General features: G+C 43.8%; 1 protein-coding gene across 1 annotated transcript; it reads right to left on the reverse strand.

The window, feature by feature from the left end:
* Window positions 1–1,492: 1,492 nt before the first annotated feature.
* On the reverse strand, window positions 1,493–12,962 carry MAT2A (methionine adenosyltransferase 2A). The gene is made up of 9 exons (XM_032229323.1): window positions 12,730–12,962; window positions 8,872–8,949; window positions 8,632–8,754; window positions 8,370–8,482; window positions 7,422–7,565; window positions 7,096–7,314; window positions 6,410–6,592; window positions 4,616–4,749; window positions 1,493–3,043 (listed from the first exon to the last, which is right to left on the reverse strand). The coding sequence occupies exons 1-9, from the start codon at window positions 12,806–12,808 to the stop codon at window positions 2,941–2,943; spliced, it is 1,176 nt and encodes a 391-aa protein (XP_032085214.1). The 5' UTR covers window positions 12,809–12,962; the 3' UTR covers window positions 1,493–2,940.
* Between the last annotated feature and the right edge of the window lie 6,404 nt (window positions 12,963–19,366).

The following is a 19,366-nucleotide window of genomic DNA, read 5'->3' on the forward strand; positions in this document are numbered from 1 at the left end:
AAGTTAGTGTCACCCCCCCCCCAAAAAAAAATTATCCAGCTCCGACTTGCATATTGGTGACAGTTGGTGTAGGTGTGCTTACCTGAACAAGTTAAATCCAGAGTAAAATCTCACAAAGGCAATTGGTCTCATGCACAGCTTTTCCTTGCTGCTTTTTAAAACCAGTTTTATCATTAACTTCTGTTACCGCTTATCATCTCCTAATCAGTCCCAAATCATGTTCACAGGACTTTTCTTCAGAGGATCAGTGGATCTTGGTGTCCCAGGCTCCCATTTAAAAACCAGTAAAAAACAGTTTTCAACTCCCCGGTGAATTCGAGATTCGGGTAAAAGATCGGAGAGCAGTCAGTCCATGAGGGAAGACGTCAAATGTGCCACCATTCAAAAATGACCCCTAGGTTGGAGCCACCCCAGGCATGCTTTCCCAATCAGGTGGTTCATGCAAAACAAGCTGTAAAACAAGCTTTCAACCTTGTGATGCTATAAATGTTAAGAGCGCCATTTTGGTGCCATAGAAAGAGGTGTTGGCCTAGAAACCAGGAGACCGTGAGTTCAGGCCCCACATTAGTCATGAAAGCCAGCTAATTTTGGGCTAATTCTTCTCTCCACCCAACTCACTCACTTCACTGGCTTGTTATTGTGGAGAAAATAGGAGCTGGTAGTGGTACTAGGTATGTTCACTGTCATAAAGGATATATCTAGTAACATTGGACACAAGCCACTCCTGAGTAAGTGGCTCATGTCTCTATGTCCAGGCAGCCAGGAAATGGGCCTTGAATTACTTTCGGGAACAAACCAAACTCAAATCTTCAAGGCATTATCCTTTTGTCCTATTCAATAGCACAGAGGGGAGCATTTCATTCAATGCTACCAACTAGGAGAGGCAATCTTCTACCTACACAATGTTTTGAGAGAGATTGCCTGGGGAATGTGTTTTAGCCAGGTATTGATTTAATGCATGGGTCTTCAAACTTGGCAGCTTTAAGACTTGTGGACTTCAGCTCCCAGAATTCTCCAGCCAGCTGGAGAAAGCTGCCAAGTTTGGGGACCTCTAAATTCTTAATATGTCTTCCACTTCTTTAATAGCTCATGGAAATCAATCCAGCAGCAGGAAGAGACGACTTGCTGTTGAGGAAGCTGTTCTTTTAAGCCACACCCCCAGCACTTTAGATGTTGGGTTGGAGTGATCGAAAGATTGGCCATTCAAGACCCAACTGCTGTGATGAATGGAGTTGCCATTCCCGCCAACCAAGCAGTTCGAAAGCATGCCAATGTTGAGCGGATAAGCAGGTGCCACTTTGGTGGGAAGGTAACAGGCGTTTCCCATGGGCCTTGGCGTAGTGGCCCCATGGCCAAGGAAGCATCTTCAGACAACGCTGGCTCTTTCTCACTTAGAAAGCAGAGATGAACACTCCCCCACCCTCCAAAGTGGGACAGGATAGGAGAGGGAAACATTCACCTCTTTTTAAAAAAATTCAAACTATTACACCTGTCATCGTTTAAGATAGAACCTAGCACTTTATTAAGATTTTAATGTGGAATTTCAAGAACCAGACATATGTAATAAAACGCCCAGGAAGGAAAAAAAAATGGAACGCAAAAGGCACTTCCTGTTTAGGATGCTGACCATGGGATGGGCATGTAAACAAGCTGGCTTCTCTGTACAACACCAACCAAGTTAGCCCCTTCCATGGTTAGCCCCCCCCAGCACTGCCCTCCCCTGTTTTACACAAGCCAGACCCCCTGTAGGATACACCCAAGGCTTTTCTGTAGTACACCTTGGCCTATCAGGGAATGCTGGGAACTGTTCAAGGAATTTCATGGTGTCAAAAAGTAAAGTTTAAAAGCTGCCATTTGGGACAAGGGCTTCTCTGTACTCACACCCCATCCCAAACACAATAAATAAGCAATTATTAAAAAGTTTTTCTTCAAGTATGTAGGTCTCTTCCCACAACCTTCCCAATTGCACATGTGCTCTGAAGGGGGCCTGGCATCTCTGTAGCTACACCAGGGCTTCAGAATGCAGATTGGACTCGACTATGAAAGTAAACTGGGAATTTTGTGCAATATGAAAATTCTTGGCTCTAACCAAAAAAGAAAAAAAAAAGAAAAAAATCCAGGTGCCAAATGTGTGCAGCCTACAAGTCCTGGGTACAATCTTCTGACTTTTCTAAATAGTATACAAAGATTGCCCCCCAAGTGCCCATTTGATAAGGGGGTGGGGGAGTGGGTTGAGGTCTGGCTAGTGCTAAAACTGCATAGGTTTAAAAAATAAGATGAACCTCAAAGAAAGCAGCAGGAAAGGATCACAATGTGATGCCAGATTTAAAAGCACGGAATCAGGGCTGCCTCTGTTATTAAGAACCGCACTCAAACGAGCGTTGCAAATGGAGGTTGTGTAACATGCAAGCTCTCTGGCTTAGGCAACAGGCCGCTGCTCCTAAGGAATCAATTGAGGTGGCGGCCTTGGCATTTCTTCAAAACCGGCTGCTTGGCACCGCCCTGCTCTAAGCATGTGGGCAGGGGAGGTGAAAACCACGGACTGCATACGCAACACAAGGGAAATCTCTTGGGATTTTTCTTTTTGAAGGTTAAGGTTTAAAGCCTTTGGGCGATGCAAAAAAAAAAAAAAGATTAGGCTGAAGACAGCCTTTCTTCTCATGGATTGATTTTTTTTTTGTATGGTGCCTAGGCTCAACTGGCTCGTAGGTTAAACCCACCAGGAGGTGGGGGGGGGAGGAGAAAGCACAGTGAAATTTGCCCCCCCCCCCGACTGATATTCATGGTCGTGAACAGTGTGCCAAGTTTTAAGAGTAGAGAAGGATAGGACCAATTGAGGGATTGGGGGGGGGGGGGGGGGCTCTTTCCCCACCAAGGAGCCTGGAGGTTTCTCTGTAATGTACACCAACAGGTCTGGGGGAAAGAAGCCCAACATATTATTCAGTATTTAAGCTTTTTGGGGACTTCCCAGGGGAAGTTGTTCCTACCAAAGTGACCATAGGCTGCAGTCTTCTGATAAATAGGCTTCTTCAGATCCAGCTCCCTGGAATATACAAGTCCATAACTCAATACACAGCAGTCAACCCAAATGAAGCAAAAAGCACCTACATCCCCGAGGCCGGCAAGTTAGTGGGGATGGTCAATGCTTCTCGGCCCCAGAGACCATCATCCTTCTACAAGAGGCGAGGTTTACCATTTTAGAGTCACAAACAGCATGGCCAATGCGCGCCGGAGAGCAATGAAATACTTACCTTCTAGACTTAGGAGTGTCTACTTCCCAAGCAGACCACAGAAGCTCTTCAGAAGGGACACTTCCTATCTCAACCATCAGCCCATCTCAAAATGCAGAGACTTCCCTGACAGATAATAGGCACACATCTGGGCTACCTCTCTGCGGAACTAAGCTCCCCCCGCCCCCCACCCAAAGTCGCAACAAACTTCTACCTGGGATGGTTAGCCTTAAACAAAACAAAAAAGTTAATTAAGCTTTAACTATCAGCATTTTTTCCATGGCTCTAAAAAGGAGTTAATCAGCGACTCTGTTGCCTCAGCTCAATCAGAACACGAAACCCATAAAAAACAGTAGTTTCCTAATTTAAATTTTACTTCTGCATATTATTATATGCTTGCTGTGTAGAAATTACCATACTTTTCGGAGTCAAAAACAGTGCACGGTGTTTGGGAGGGCAAAAATTATTTTTTTCTTCTTTTCTCCTTCAAAATCTTGGTATGTCTTATACTCTGGTGTGTCTTATAGTCCGAAAAATACGGTAAAACCCTTTTATAAATTACTCCTACAGTTCTGGCATTGTTCAAAAAGTAAGATTTCAATTGCAAATGTAGCTGGTATTGTTATACAGCAAGTGAAATTTCCCATTAAATGATTCTGAAGGTGTCAAACAACCACCTAAAAGTATCTTTGAATGTGTAAGGTCAGCCTCTCAAAGATGTTCTGCTTCCCAGGCATTCCCCCCGCCCAAGGAAAGCTATTCCATGTTCTTCCAGGGCATCCCATCAAAACTGTCCCTGTAGAGGTCAGAGGGAATGGCCTTGAAGGAAGAACTGCTTATCAAGATAACAGGTCAAAAAGACGTCTGAGTCTGGAGCAAGAATTAGAATTAGTCAACATCTCAGACAGCCCCCTCCCCCTAGTTCTTGCAAAGATAAAGGGAAGGACAAGGGGAAGGTCATTCACACTTGCAACATTCTCTACCTACAGCTTTCCAATAAGGTAGTAATTAACCTAGATAACATGTGTTTCCTAATCTAATCTACCTTGCAAAGTAATATCAAACAGCATGCGCTGCTAGCTGGAAGGCATTCAAGTGTGCATTCCGCCCCTCCCCCCCATAATGCAGGGACATCACCTCTGATTTGATACTTGTAGCCATCTCCTGTGACCACACAACCAAGACACGCCGTGCTCGGCAGGCCGCTTTCCTGTGTCTCTTCGTAGTGGGTATGGCGCATACAGGAGAAGGAAGGACAAAATGCTGGCACACTGAGGGCAGATTTGCCCAACGGCCATTTGCCCGTTTATGCCTCATCCCCTCCTTCCTAGCAGCCCCCATGTATTTTCCATGTTCATATACAGACATGCGTTGCCATGTTTTACCTGACAATGACCCCCGGGCGAAGATCAAAGTTCTTCTTCACAATGTCCAGCAGTTCGTGCTCGGTTTTTTGAGAGGTGCCGTAGTGGAAAATAGAGACTGATATCGGATGGGCGACTCCAATAGCATAAGAGACCTGCAAGCAAAGAGGAACCATAGTGGGATTGGTCACCAAGTAGGAACAGGAAACTCCTCCACTTTTCCAAAGTGTGTTTTTTTCTTTCTTTCAAAGAGCAACTGGACTTTCTAGTTTTGTTTTTTGAAGAGCCGAAGAAGCTTCTTGGATGAGAAGCGAAATGTCTTCAGCGTAAAACCAGAAAATTCAGTTGCCTCTGAAAGGAAAAAAACAAACACACCTTTGGGACAACTATGATTTTGATGAGTGAGAATGTTCAAAGACACTCTCCCCCTTTCACACTATAACTTCCAAAAATCATAACATGTTTTTCATTTTTTTTTTAAAAAAAAAACCCTCTTGCCTTTTACTCATCATGCTTTCAGTGCTGTTATTTCAAAACTAAATGCTGTTATTTTGGGATACAGGCAATGTCATGTCTGCCGACAGAAAACCCAACTCATCTGTAGCAGATACTGCATAAGGTTGCACAACGAGGCACAGAATGTGAACCTCAAAATTACATAAAAGTAATTGCCCTTTGAAGGGAAAATGGAGGAACCAAATGTTTGCTCAGTTTTTCTAAGGGATATTAAAGGTTGGATATGGGGGGAGAAAAAGAGAAGCCCAGTGCAACGTATTTAGAAAGGTTTAACAAAACAAGGCAACAGTCAAGAATGAATAAATGCCCAATGAATATAAGAGGGTGACAGGACGGGAGAAGCCAAGAAAATGGCTGGAATTGATTGCTGCCATCCGCCGATGGCCTGGGGAGGTGGCAGCAGAGTCGGACAGTGAGGAGGTTAGGGAGGAACATGGGCCAGTCCTGGAGTCTGGGGAAAGCTCTGATGAGGGCTCTGCAATGGAGGCAGAGAGGGGTCTGGAGCAGTCTGGGAGTTATTTTCTGCCTCCAGAGCCTCCAGAGTCGGACATCAGTGAGGCAGAGGAACAGCGGGAGGCTGTTCCCAGTGTGCGTATGCGCAGAGCTGCTAGAAGGAAAGAACAGTTAAGACAAAAGGGACGACTCGGGAGTAAGGCTTGGCGATGATTGGCCTGTCCCATAAGACATAAAGGAGGAGCCAACAGAGGTGAGCCTTTTCATGAAGCAATTAGTTCATCTGGTTGGTTCAAGCTCTGAGAAGCTATGTTTGGCCTTGCAAAACTAATTAGCAATTATGTCTCTGGCAGCATTTCAAAGGAGATAAAGGTGGGTGCTTATCCAGAGTCCCCTGAAAAGACTGCTGGCAACTCCATCGGAACCTTCAGACTGTTTGTGAATCATTACCGGCTGTGAATGACCATAATTCACAGCCGTTTAAATAAAAGAGTTTTTTGAGACTAAGAGTGTGATTTGTTTTCTCAGGAAGCCTAGGTCAGAACATTGATGCATTTCATCATGGTCAAAAGTAGCAAGTGCAAAAGGTTAGATGCAGCATATGGGCAGGATGGAAATGAGCATTGTTTACAAAACCACATAACAAAGAACACTGTGCAAATCACATATTTAGCTATATTCCCTTTCCCCTATCTTACGGCATTAATCCCTCAGGCTACTTAATGTAATCTTTCTGCACTTTGACAGCACTGCTTATCTCCCCAAAGGGAAGAACAAGGTGAATATGTCGGAATGAAACTGACCCAAGCATCCTTTGCCTCCTAAAAAAAATATGGCTGAACCTACCTGAACAAGCACCCGTCGACACAGGCCAGACTTCACAAGGGATTTGGCAACCCAGCGAGCAGCGTAAGAAGCTGAACGGTCAACTTTCGTGTAGTCTTTCCCAGAGAAAGCTCCTCCTCCATGGGCTCCCCAACCGCCATAAGTGTCCACAATGATCTTCCGGCCAGTCAAACCAGCATCTCCCTAAAACAACAATTGTGTCAACAAGAATTTCTTAGGCAGTCAAACCAGCATCTCCCTAAAACAATTGTGTTTATTACACAATTCTGCTGCAAATCTTAGCTAAGATCTGCAAGACAAGAAGCAATGGATGGAAACTGAACAAAGAAAGAAGCAACATAGAATTAAGAGGAAACTTCCTGACGGTGAGGACAATTAACCAGTGGAACAACTTAACTTGCCTGCACAAGTTGTGAGTGCTCCAACCCTGGAGGCTTTTAAGAAGGGAGGTGACAACTATTTGTCTAAAACGACATAGAGGCTCCTGCTTGAGCAGGGAGGTGGACTAGAAGACCTCCAAGGTCTCTTCTATCTTTTGTTATTCTGTTCTATTAAAACATCTCTGCTTATCCTGCAAATTCCTGGCAAGTGCCTCTGAACTTTCTGACTGTGGTCATTTCAGAAAACTGCCAATATTCTGTATGTCCACATTAGACGCCAACAAAAAAATGCAGCAGTTGACATACCTGGGGGCCACCAATCACGAATCGGCCGCTAGGTTGCAGATGATAAATAGTATCATCATCCAAGTATTTTGCAGGCACAACCGCTCTGACCACTTTCTCCTTCAGGGCATCTCTCATCTCATCCAGTCCAATTCTGTCGTCGTGCTGAACGGAAATGACAATCGTGTGGACTCTAATGGGAATGACAGCCCCCCGATCCTGCTTGTACTGAACCGTCACCTGTAACAGAGCCAAAAAGGAGCATGTCTCATACCATGGTCGAAAAGGAACCTTTAGCCTGCCTAGAGCGGGGGCCTTCCTATTTGAAAAATGCCAACTATCGTTACCTGGGTCTTCGAATCTGGTCGCAGCCAAGTCAAAATATGATTCCGACGGAGTTCTGCCAGTTTTGCATTCAGCTGGTGTGCCAGGAGGAGAGTCAGAGGCATGCACTCATCGGTCTCATCGGTAGCATAACCAAACATCAAACCCTGAAGCAAGAACGACATGCGGAACAATAAATTCCAGACTCAATATAGGCAAGGTGTCAGGCCTGCAGACGGTTCCTTTGGCCTGCCACACTAATATTCTATTCTACTATGCTGTTTCATTAGTGGGGAATTGGGAGGGGGCGATTGCAGAGTTAGATGCAATGTAGCCATAACAAAATTCTTTCTAGGAAGCCAAGGTCATCCTTTGTCTCTGCACCTGACTGGAACTGGTTGGGTGGAAGCTGCCAGCATAGCAATGGGAGATTGGACCATGTGATGGACTTGTGGGTGTGGGGGCAAGAACTTCAACTTTCAACTGGGTGGGGAAAACTGGGAAGCTTTCAGATTCGGGTTTTCCCAGATGTGCCAACATGGCTCTCTTAATAAATATGGAACTTTGAGCAGTACTTTGGCTTGGACTCTGATTTAATTTTGGATGTTATTTGGAACCCTGACACAAGGACTTAAGAATTCACTTCACATTCTAGTTCAGGAGTGTCAAACGTGATTTCATTGCGGGCCGCATCAGGGTTGTGTTTGATCTAAGGGGGAGGGGGCGGGGTGTGCATGGCTAGGGTGGCCATGGCCAGCTCGATGTCATTCCTGTCAGGGTGCCTGTGGTGGCCCAAGTGTTCTGCCAGCAAAAACAGGCTCCCAAGTTTTCGGCTGCCGCGGGTTCCTGCAAACCTCTGCCAGCTAATATGGAGCTTGAGAGCCTGTTTTCTCTGGCAGGAGCACAGTGGGGCCTTGAGTTTGACACCTCTGTTCTAGTTTATCACAAATCAATAAGGTCTTAATACCAACCTGATCCCCAGCACCAATGTCTTCCTCCTTCCTGTCAAGATGCACTCCTTGTGCGATGTCAGGGGACTGCTGCTCCAGAGCAACCAGCACATTGCACGTTTTGAAGTCAAAGCCTTAAAAAAAACGCACAAAAGTTTTAACTTTAGGATGAGGAAGTAAAATAGCATCTGAACCAAAAAAGCTTCCTGATCAAAACCCAGAATGCAAAAAAAAAAAAAAAAAAAATGTAGCTAAGCCTAGCAAGCACCCACAATCTGCTCACCTTTTGAAGAGTCGTCATAGCCGATATGCTTGATTGTTTCACGAACAATTTTCTGATAGTCAACCGCGGCAGTGGAGGTGATCTCTCCAGCCAAGAGAATCATTCCAGTCTTTGCAGCAGTTTCTGCATTGGGACACAGATTAAACACTTGTCACTTCCAAGTGCAACAGAATCTCCCAATGAGGAACAAATATTGAACATACTGTTCCAGCCCTACTATAAAAAGCCAGGTGCACTCACCGCATGCTACTTTGGCATTTGGATCCTGCTTCAGGTGCGCATCAAGAACAGCATCACTAATTTGATCGCAGATCTTATCTGAAAAAAAAAAGGGGGTCTATCATTCTTTGTGCTCTTAGGAATATCTTTTCATGTTTTGTGCTTTAAAAAGAAACCGTTCCACATTTTAAGACATCTGTTACTTCACCGATCAATTAAAACAGGCTTTCCTTCTCAAGTCTGTTCTGGCCATCTCTTTGACAAGCCATTTAAAATAAAGTGACTTAGTTTAGTTTACTTTGTCACTGCACCTCGTACAACGAAATTACATGCAATCTTCAGTGTACAATGACAGTTCAGGTTGTGGTGATTAAGGAATCATGTGCCGTCATTAAGCATAACATCAGGGGGTGGCTGGTTTCCTCGTTGATTTGACTTATTGGAAGCTGGCAATGAAGATCACAAGGGGTGATGATGTGACTGTGGGCAGCTGTGACCATTGTAACTGTGTGCCGGTTGCCAAATGTCCCAGTCATGATCCTGTGACGGTGAGGACACTGTGATAACCACAATGTCAAGGACTGGCCATAAGTCTTGTTGAGCACTGTTGTAACTTCAAAGGATTGCTGAACAAGTCACTAAGTGAGGACTACCTGTATAGTCCAAAGCCCTTCCCTGTCTTTCATGGTTGACAAAGCATCATGATACCCCTGACGACAACCACATGGTGGACTCCATAGTTCCCTGGGGTCTCTGGCCTGCTGGCAAAACCATGTTCACATAATTGCAAACAAGACCCTGTCCCGGTGTAACCTTTCAGGCTAACCCAATGCTTAGCACATGAACTGGGAGCAGCCATCATTTCTTGTAAATAGTTAGTCTTAGGAAAACCTAGATAAAGGGCCACAAGGGCTGGGTTTAAGCTGATGACGCACAAGCCCAATAAACCATGGAAGATAACTTGGCAAAAATTTGATAAAACTAGGTTTCTGTTACGTTACTGCTCCATAGGAGTTACTCAAGCAATAACAAAGCTGCAATTGTCTGGATGTGAAATGTGTGGACTTCTGAGTCAATCCTGTGCCTGGTGACTGCTTTGAGAAGTTCATGCAGTTTTCTTAGCAATATTTTTGGAAATGGTTTGCCACAGCCTTCTTCTTAAAGCCTGAAAAACATGCCTGGCGAAGCCACCTAGATGGCTTTTCTGTCTAAAATAGGACTACAATTCAAATCTCTTGGCCTGGCACCATTAAACATACCAAAGTGGCTCTTCCCGATATTATGGATGTATAAATTTACTCAATCCACTGTTTATTAGGTAGGTATATTATTAATTAATAAGACCTGCATTTAAACACTTTATGGGATGGAAAAGCTGGAAATACCAAAGTCTTTTACATTCCCTCTGAAAACACCAAACTTGAATATCCTACTGTCAATTAGAGCTTAGCCCCTGCTGATTTACACCGTCTATTATAAGAAACTTTATCTGCACTCTCCTATTACCCTGCTCTTTAGAGGACACATGATGGCAACAAGGAGAATAAGCATCTTTAGAGAATCCCAGATACAGGCAAACTAAGGACAAGAGAAAAATGAACATACTGCATTGTTAAATGTGGTATGATCAAGCTAATAATCAAGGCTTGTCCAGTTTCTTTTATCTTAAAAACATGAATATTCAGAGAATATGTTTGGATTTCTACGTTATAAAAATTATTGATCAATAAAGCTGAAACATGGAAGATTGGCTTAAGCTATGGTGTAATACTAAGATGATTAGAAATCTTGGAGGTGAAATAGGTGGACAAGCATCACTGCATTTAGATCCTGTCTGTGGGTTTCTTGTAGGAATGACTGGTTGCTATGGAATAAAATGCTAGATTGCTTTGATGTGGCTTTGGAGTACCTAAGCCTGTAAAAGTAAGCAATAGGCAACAACCACAAGCAATACTACTAAAACCTAGACAATCCTTGCTCCTTTAGCTTTCAAAAAAAAACCCACACTATTTTAAACATCCCCCTCAAGAGTGGCGAGCAGAGATGCGGCTGCCATTGTTTTAGAATGCAATTCAATATTCTGGTAGATGTCATATCCGAAAGATTGTGTACATACTGATGTTATATTGTATGGTAAAATGTAATTTTAATAAAAATAAATTACAACTGGGGATTCAGAACAAATTTCAGGGAATTTCTAGCTTGCAGCCTTCTCCAAAGAAACGATTGCCTTGTCTCTTGTGTATCTTTTAGCAACTGCATTAGTTAAGCTAGATGACCTTTGAGATGTTGTTCTACAGCACGGCGCCCCAAATACTTTCATACTATGGTATGAAAGGAACAACAGTAATGGGCACTTAAGTGAAGGGGGCAAGGTCTCCATTCATTTCATCAAGCGTGTGTGTCCGCTACTATCAAGCCTTTTATTTATTGCCATAAGCAGAGGAATTGAGACTAGAGAGACCTGATCCACTCTGCAGGGAACATCACACAATGCTCTCCTTTTAATAGGAACCACATGGCACTCAGTGACTACATGTCAATGGCGGAAAAGATGGTCTACCTGTTCTTCAGTAGCAGAGGCTCGGGCAATGCCTTAACTAACATCTCCCACGTTAGACAAACATGGCAACCAAAGCTTGGTTTGTCCCACTGCTGAAAATTGAGTCCTTTTCAAGCTGAAGTACAACACCCCCCACCCAGCTCAAGACATCATGGCGGAAGACAATGGAAAAGGGAAGATGCCTTCAAGATGGTTGGGTATCCAAACCAGGATCGCTCGTCTGGTTCTAAGCTCGACCTGTGTTCTCATTTCCTCTCCTCTACTTAAAAGTCCCTTTGTTGCAGAAGAGTTCAAAAGACGGAGGTGCCTTTCTTAAACTCGCCCATTTATTTTAGAGCATTTGTGTTCCACTCGGCCCAATGGGCTTTTATCCTATTAAGCCAGTGGTTCCTAATGTGGGGCCCACGTCCCAGGGGAGGGAGGGATAATTTGGTTTTTAATGGGGGCAATTTGAAACTTGTTTAAACCAAGTTAATGGCCTCTTAGGCTTCCTCCATGAGTAGAGCTCACTTTTTGAGTAAAATAAGAATTATATGGGGGGTGGGGGCATCAGGGTTTTTCAGATGCTTAGGTGGAGCATGGCCGAAGAAAAAGGTTGGGAACCACTGAATTAAGCCTTCGATGCTTCTTTTATTTGGTTTCCTTCATCAGAAAGGGTTGTCATCAGTTTTACATCTTAAGTCTTGTAAAACATCCCCCCAGCTCATCCCGTTTTTACCCTTAAATCTTCCACCCGCTTCTCCTCTAAGAGGCATTTTGCGAAATATGGGGAGGTGTGATTTTTTTCTTTTATTTCCCCCATCTTTCTCACCTCCCCCCACTCTCTCCATCTTCTCCTCCCAAGGTCTCGCCATGCGGGCACCACGTGGTCGCCTGCAATGCGGGGCGCGCCGCCGAGGCTTAAAAAAACGGGAGTGCGCGTGCGCGAGGGCCCGCTCCCCCCCCCCACCGCTTCTCCTTCGCCGGTCGGCCCGCAAGGCCGCTCCGAGACGGCAAGGAAATGGGGAGAGGGGAGTCCCGCAGGCGTTTCCTCTCCCTCCCCTTAAGACGGAGAGGCTCGAATATTCGGGAAAAAGGGGTGGCCGGTCATGTCAAGCCTCCCCTCACAAGACGCCCCCCCCCCATTCTCCACAGCGGCCCCGTTGCGTCATTCAGCCGCGGTGCGCTGGCCAATCAAGCGGCGGGCGGCGGGGCGCGCGCGCGCCCGCCCTCCCGCCCCTCAATCTCTGCCTCAGTCTTGCGCGCCCACCCTCCTCTCCCCCCCCCGCCTGCTACAGCCGGGTCCTTCGGGCGCTCCCCTCCCCTCCCCCTCTCACCTGGATGCCCTTCCCCCACCGACTCTGAGGTGAAGAGGAAGGTGCCCTCCTCGATCCTGCTGTCCCGGTAACCATTCATGGCGGGGGCGAACACTGCGAGGCCGAAAGAAGAAGGAAAAAAGACAAAGCGAGGAGGCGTCAAAGCCGTCAGCGGGGATGATAATAGTAATAATAAAAAAAAAACCGTATAGACAGCCGCCTCAAACAACACGACGGAAGCAGAAGCGAAGCGCCCGAGGAATGAGGGTGCCCGCCGCCCACCGCCGATATTTATAAGGGAGGCCACGCCCCCTCAGGCGAAACCACGCCTCCTTGCCTTTTCGGGAGGAGCGAGCGGCGGCTTCCCTTCCCCCGGACAAAGGCGTGAGGGGGGGCAGCCCCCCAGCCGGTTTCCGGTGTCCTGAGGGGGTAATTCTGTTCCCCCTCCCCCCCGCCGTTAGGCGCCTCAGCCGACTCACAGGCCCCCATCTCTGAGGGGGAGGCTCCTCCTCTGCCCGGCCGGCTTGTCTCCGCCTACGCGCGGAATTTTCCCGCCTCGCGACTCTTCCTGAGCCAGGCGACTTTTTGGCGGGCGCCAGGGTCTAGGCGCGCCGGGTTTGTGTGTGAGTGTGAAGGCTCTGTGTGTTAAGGCTCTGTGAGTGTGTTAAGGCTTTGTGTGTGTGTGTGAAGGCTCTGTGTATGTGTGAAAGCTCGGTGTAAAGGCTGTGTGTGTGTGTGTGAAGGCTGTGTGAGTGTGCGTGTTTGTTAGTAACATGGTTGTTAAGCAAATCTAGCTTCCCCATTGACTTTGCTTGTCAGAAGATCACAAAGGGGGATCACATGATCCCGGGACACAGCAACCGTCATAAGTATGAATCTGTCAAGCATTTGTATGTAAATCACATGACCTATTAAGGTAACTCTGAACAGCTTGCAAATTAACTACCAAGGCCCCTTCATTTCAGCCCAGAGATACAAAGGTAGCCCTCAGCTGAAATGAGGGGTCCTTTTTGCTCCCTGAGCTTGGTGGTTTTTCTGTCAGATGTTTTATTACCAAACTAGGTAACATCATCTGATGTTACCTGATTATTACAAAATAGAGTTGCAAGGGACCTTGGAGGTCTTCTAGCCCAGCCCCCTGCTGTAGCAGGACATCCTATACTATTTCATTACCAGTCTCTTCTTTAAAATTTCCAATGTTGGAGCAGCTACAACTTCTGAAGGCAAATCGTTCCAATAGTTAATTGTTCTCACTGTTAGGAAGTTTCTCCTTAGTTCTAGGTTGTTTCCTTGATTAATTTCCATCCATCATTTCTTGTCCTGCCTTCTGGTGCTTTGGAAACTAAGTTGACCCCCTCTTCTTTATTGCAGCACCTCAAACATTGAAACACTGCTATTATGTCACCTCTATGATCATTTTCTCTAGACTAGCCATATCCAATTCCTGCAAACATTCTTCATATGTTTTAGCTTCCAAGCCTTTAATGGTCTTAGTTGCTCTTCTCTGCACTTTTTCTCAAAAAACTCTCATTTTTGTATTGTGACTAAAACTGGATGCAGTATTCTAGGTGTAATCTTACTAAGGTTTTATAAAGCGGTACTAATACTTCACGTGATCTTGATGCTGCTAGCTAGTTTGGGTAATAAACTTCTATCTGCAAGAGAACCATCAAGCTCAGAGAGCTTCAAGGACCCATCAAAGTAACTGTAGTGTTTCAATGTATCATATGCCTATTTTGATTCAAGGGCAAAGTAGGCCTTTCAGAATATGCATGGCAGTTTATGAATATGTGATTTTGAATAGGCGGGTGTGCAGCTATAGAGGAATTTTTAACATGGGCAAAACCATGTAAGGATTTTTGGGATGGTTTTTTTTTCAAATCAGTCTTGATGTTACAGCCATTACATTTGCTTTTTCCGGAAATCAAAATAAACAAAAAACATGAATATAGAGGTAACACTCGTGTTAATGAATATAAAGGTACATCCCAGAGAATGCTAATTAAAAAAACTAAGACTTTTTTTGTTTCTAGTAAACAATAACAAAGACACTGGGTTTATCTATCATATCTACAGGATCAGAATGATCTGTGGAAAGCTTGGGCATCTAGGAAATTGGTAAGCTGGCTTCAAGCTGGAAATGAGTCAGGTAAGTAAACACACAATTCTCTGAAATCAAAAAGGGACATTTCCTAGAGCAAATATTGTGAGAAAGGTAGGGAGTCCTATTCATTTGGGAATCAAAACTTAAAATGGTATTTCTCTGTCTGAACAGTCACCTTTAGCTCTTTTCGTGATGGTCAGCAGATATAAGATGTGATATGAACTTGTCATACGACAAGATAATAAATAGCAGATATAAAAACCATCACATCTTTCAGTATTATATTAATAAATTGCCCAAAAACACTTTGGATAGTGATATGGGCAGTATATAGATTAAGTAAGTAAGTAAGTAAGTAAGTAAGTAAGTTAAGTAAGTAAGTAAGTAAGTAAGTAAGTAAGTAAGTAAATAAATAAATAAATAAATAAATAAATAAATAAATATTAACCTGTACTTGTAGAAAGCAGGAGTCAACTGCTGGCCATGATATGGCTTGGTTCTGGTGAAGTATTAGTACAACCCTTCCAACTTCTAAACATAGCTTATGACTTTGTATGTTAACTCTGGAGTTTTCCATAGACACAATTAATAACATAATTGGCATGATGCAACAAATGAGTTGTTTGAACACTTCAGCCTTTTGATTTCAGCTCAATTAACGCCAGCAATATAGATTATTCCGTGTTTATGATGCACTTAATAATGGTTTATTCAGTTCAGTTTTCTGAACTAAAGCACAATAAATAATAAACTACCGAATAACAGACTTGGAAGGGGCTTTGGAGATCTTCTAGTCAGGATACCATCCACACAAATAACTGCCAATCCCTTCTTGAAAGCCTCTAGTGTTTTAGCACCTACAATTTCTGAAGGCAAGCCATTCCACTGATTAATTGTTCTGTCAGGAAAGTTCTAGGTTGGGCCTCTAATTAGTTTTCATCCATTGCTTCTTGTTCTGCCTTCACGTGCTTTGGAGAATAGGTTTCCCCCCTATTTTTTGTGGCAGATATTGGAACACAGCTATCACATCACTCCTAACTAACTAACCAAATTGACTAGATTTATAGAACATACTGTATGTGGTGATTAACTATGATTAATTGAAAGCTATAACCCCGGGGAGTCCAAAGGAGTTGAAGCCCACAAGTCTTAAAGTTCCCAAGTCAGGACACCTCTGGTATAACCCCTCTATATGTTGTTTGATGGCTGGGAGGACTTTCCCCTGGAAAGACACTATGCACTGAATATCAAAGTACTGGATAGAACAATAAACCGGCAGTCCCACTACCAATATATTTTGATTTCTGTTTTCCATACATGCCACTGGCATGGAGTCTCTTGGTTATGGGAAACTAGAGAGAGAACCTGGAAGGTAGCTATTGAGAAATGATGTCAATATTAGCCCTTTTTTCTATTTTTGGAACTGAACACAATGACGACTTGATGTGCAAGCTACCAGCATTATCTGATTACTGGATAAACCTTCACAGAACTTGCTGTAGTCCCAGATGTTCCCTTGGATGTCAAGCCTTTTAATCAGAAAGCAAGAATGAATTTGGAACTTCTCTGACATCTTATATGAGTTGGAAATAAAATCATTGAGAGGTAGTAAAGGTATGAAAATGAGTACAAAAGTGAGAAATGGAACTGCAAGAAACACAGCTTACAATCAATACATAAACTGGCCCAGTGGTGAAATCCAATGTTTTTCCATGGGCGTGGCTTGGTGGGGTGTGTGTGTGTCATGCGACTGGGTGGGCGTGACTGTAGTCATGTGACTAGTGGGTCAAAAGACAAACTCACTTTAACAATGTCCTGCTGGAGCAGGGGGTTGGACTAGATGACCTCTGAGGTCGCTTCCAGCCTTGGATTGCTGTGCTGTTCCAAAGCATCCTCTGAAGCTGCGTCTATTGCCAGGTTTGTGGTTCTTCCTCCCTCTTTTTTTCCCCTCCCTCTCTTTCTCTCTCTCTCGCAGCACCCCTCATCTCCCGTTTTTGGCCTAGCAGGCCTCAGGGAAGCCTCCTGGGAGCAAAAACAGACCCCAAATGCTAAAAAAAAGTAAAAAGAAAGTTCCTAGCAACACACAGCACAGCTGATCATTGGAACTTTTTAAATTTTTGTTAAACATTTTTTTATTACTGGTTCAGGCAAACTGGCCCGAACCAGTAACATTTCACCCCTGCAATGTGAAGTGGGAAAGGATTCTGTTTGGTCCTACGTATTTTGGATTTAGCTCCACATGGTTGGCTTAACACCTTACCTTAAGCCAAAACCAAACCAAACATAATACATCTCTTAGCAGAACGTTGCGGACTCTGGAAAGCTGCAAACCGTGTGTGGCTGCAGTATTTTACATACACACTGTCAAATCTTGGTGACAAAAGAGCCACGTTTTCCAAATATGATTTTTCCCCTCTTATTTTTAAAAAAATATGAATGAAACCAGAACGCTTCTGGAAGGTAAACATTTCCCTATTAACTCCTCAATAAATAAATAAAAGATAAATTGGGGGGAAGGGCAGTGGGAAACAGCCTCAGTACTCCGCATAATCTCTGCAAGGTCTCCTGAATCCTATTAGGTCACCCAGATAGTAAATTATGATTACTAGTCTAGGTTGTATGAATCCAGCTTTGTGGCTTGCAACTCATGTTTTATATCGTGCGATGGTATATGAAAGGGACGCGGTGGCTCTGGCTAAGACACTGAGCATGTCGATCAGAAAGCTCGGTGGTTCAAATCCCAAGCGCCGGGTAATGGGGTGAGCTCCCGTTACTTGTCCCAGCTTCTGCCAATCTAGCAGTTCAAAAGCATGTAAAAATGCAAGTAGAAAAATAGGGACCACCTTTGGTGGGAAGGTAACAGTGTTCCGTGCGCCTTCGGAGGTGAGTCATGCCAGCCACATGACCACGGAGACGTCTTCGGATAGCGCTGGTTCTTCAGCTTTGAAACAAAGATGAGCACTGCCCCCTAGAGTCAGGAACAACTAGCAAGAAGGGAGCCTATACCTATTATGTACTGTGTGAACCATTGATTAACCTTGTTTATTGATTATTCAATTAACAAGGTTCAACAAAAGATGACCACAGATTGTTTGATCCAGACTCATGCCTTGATTAACTTTGTCTTGCCAGATGAGATCAATGGGATACTTTTTTACTTAATCAAAAAGCATTAAATAATAGAATGTATACAACAGTCATTTGACTAAATATTTATTGTGTGGCAGGTTGAAATCTTTCCATATAATAGTCTCTTCTAATGTATTATTTGTGATTGAGATTCTTCAGAACAAGATAACATCAAGGGAAGCAAGGATAAGAAGAGCTTTTATGATCAAGAGCAGTTGCAGCTGGCAGGAAGCAGCAATAAAAAGCTGATGATACAAGAGAGCATTTTGGGAATGAGAAATCTAATTTTTGGTAGAAATAAGTGGTCTCAAATGCATATATTATAGATAAGTGATACTTATCTGAGTCACAATCAATTGTGAAAATTCAATGTTCTGTTTGAGCATTCAGGGGAATAGTTTTTAGCATCAGCAGAGGCCATAAATGAAGGGGAAAGTGTGTGTTTTGTCTTCCTGAGTTGGTCTCCAATATTTTTAAGGAAAGCCAATAAAGAATTGCTTGAAAGTTCCTATCAATTAGAAATTAGGTACCCAAAGTGGTTTATTTGCTGGACAAATTCAGTTTCTAAGCAAGTTTGCTAAATAAGCCACAACTACTCAGTTTCACATAATACATAAGCAAGAACCATTCAAACTGTGGACTGGTGACCCCTGGGGAGGAATTTGATTGTGCTTGCAGAAAATAGCAATGTTGTTACACAAACCCCTGCTTTGGCTGAGTGAGCCATGAAGAGTGGAGAGTCACTCCTGGAACAAGTCTTGAGAGATGGCTACGCCTGCAGTAGATTTTATCTTAGCAGTTTTAGACTGGAATGTAGAAGCACATTGGCATTCTTAGGAATATCTTTGGAAGTACAGGTGGTCCTCAACTTACAGCCACAATCAAGCCCAAAATTTATTTTGCTAAGTAAGACATTTTTAACGGAGTTTTGCCCCATTTCATGACTTTTCTTGCCACATTTGTTAAGTGAATCGCTGCAGTCATTAAGTTAGTAACAAGTTGTTAAGTGAATCTGGCTTTCCCCTTGACTTTGTTTGTCAGAAGGTTGCAAAAGGGGATCATGTGGGCATTGAAACCATCATAACTGTGAGTCATTGTCAAGCATCTGAATGTAAATCACGTGACCATGGGGATGCTGCCACGCTCATGAGTGTGATAAACGGTTCATAAGTCACTTTTTTTCAGTGCCGTTGTAACTTCAAATGGTCACTAAGTGAATTGTTGTACCTGAAGGACTACCTTTATTTATGCCAGTGAACATTTATTCATTGTTTTAGATATACCATATTTAGCCTTTGAAAATGTGGGTGTTTCTTTGGGATAGTAAAGGAAAAGAAAAGACAAATAGATGGCCTCTGCATCAAGAAAGTTTGTTTTTTTAACACAGATATTTTTGCTCCTTGCCCTAACCCCAGGGAAATAAGT

Source organism: Thamnophis elegans, chromosome 13, assembly GCF_009769535.1.
Source record: "Thamnophis elegans isolate rThaEle1 chromosome 13, rThaEle1.pri, whole genome shotgun sequence".
NCBI lineage: Eukaryota > Metazoa > Chordata > Lepidosauria > Squamata > Colubridae > Thamnophis > Thamnophis elegans.

What these genes read in the sequence shown, in the direction of transcription:
- MAT2A (XM_032229323.1), bottom strand. Translation starts at nt 12,808, where the DNA reads ATGAATGGTTACCGGGACAGCAGGATCGAGGAGGGCACCTTCCTCTTC. An exon ending in AAATGCCAAAGTAGCATGCG is followed by an intron (nt 8,755 to 8,871) that starts GTGAGTGCACCT and finishes GTCCCAATGCAG; the next exon opens with AAACTGCTGCAAAGACTGGA. An exon ending in GACCAGATTCGAAGACCCAG is followed by an intron (nt 7,315 to 7,421) that starts GTAACGATAGTT and finishes GCTCTGTTACAG; the next exon opens with GTGACGGTTCAGTACAAGCA.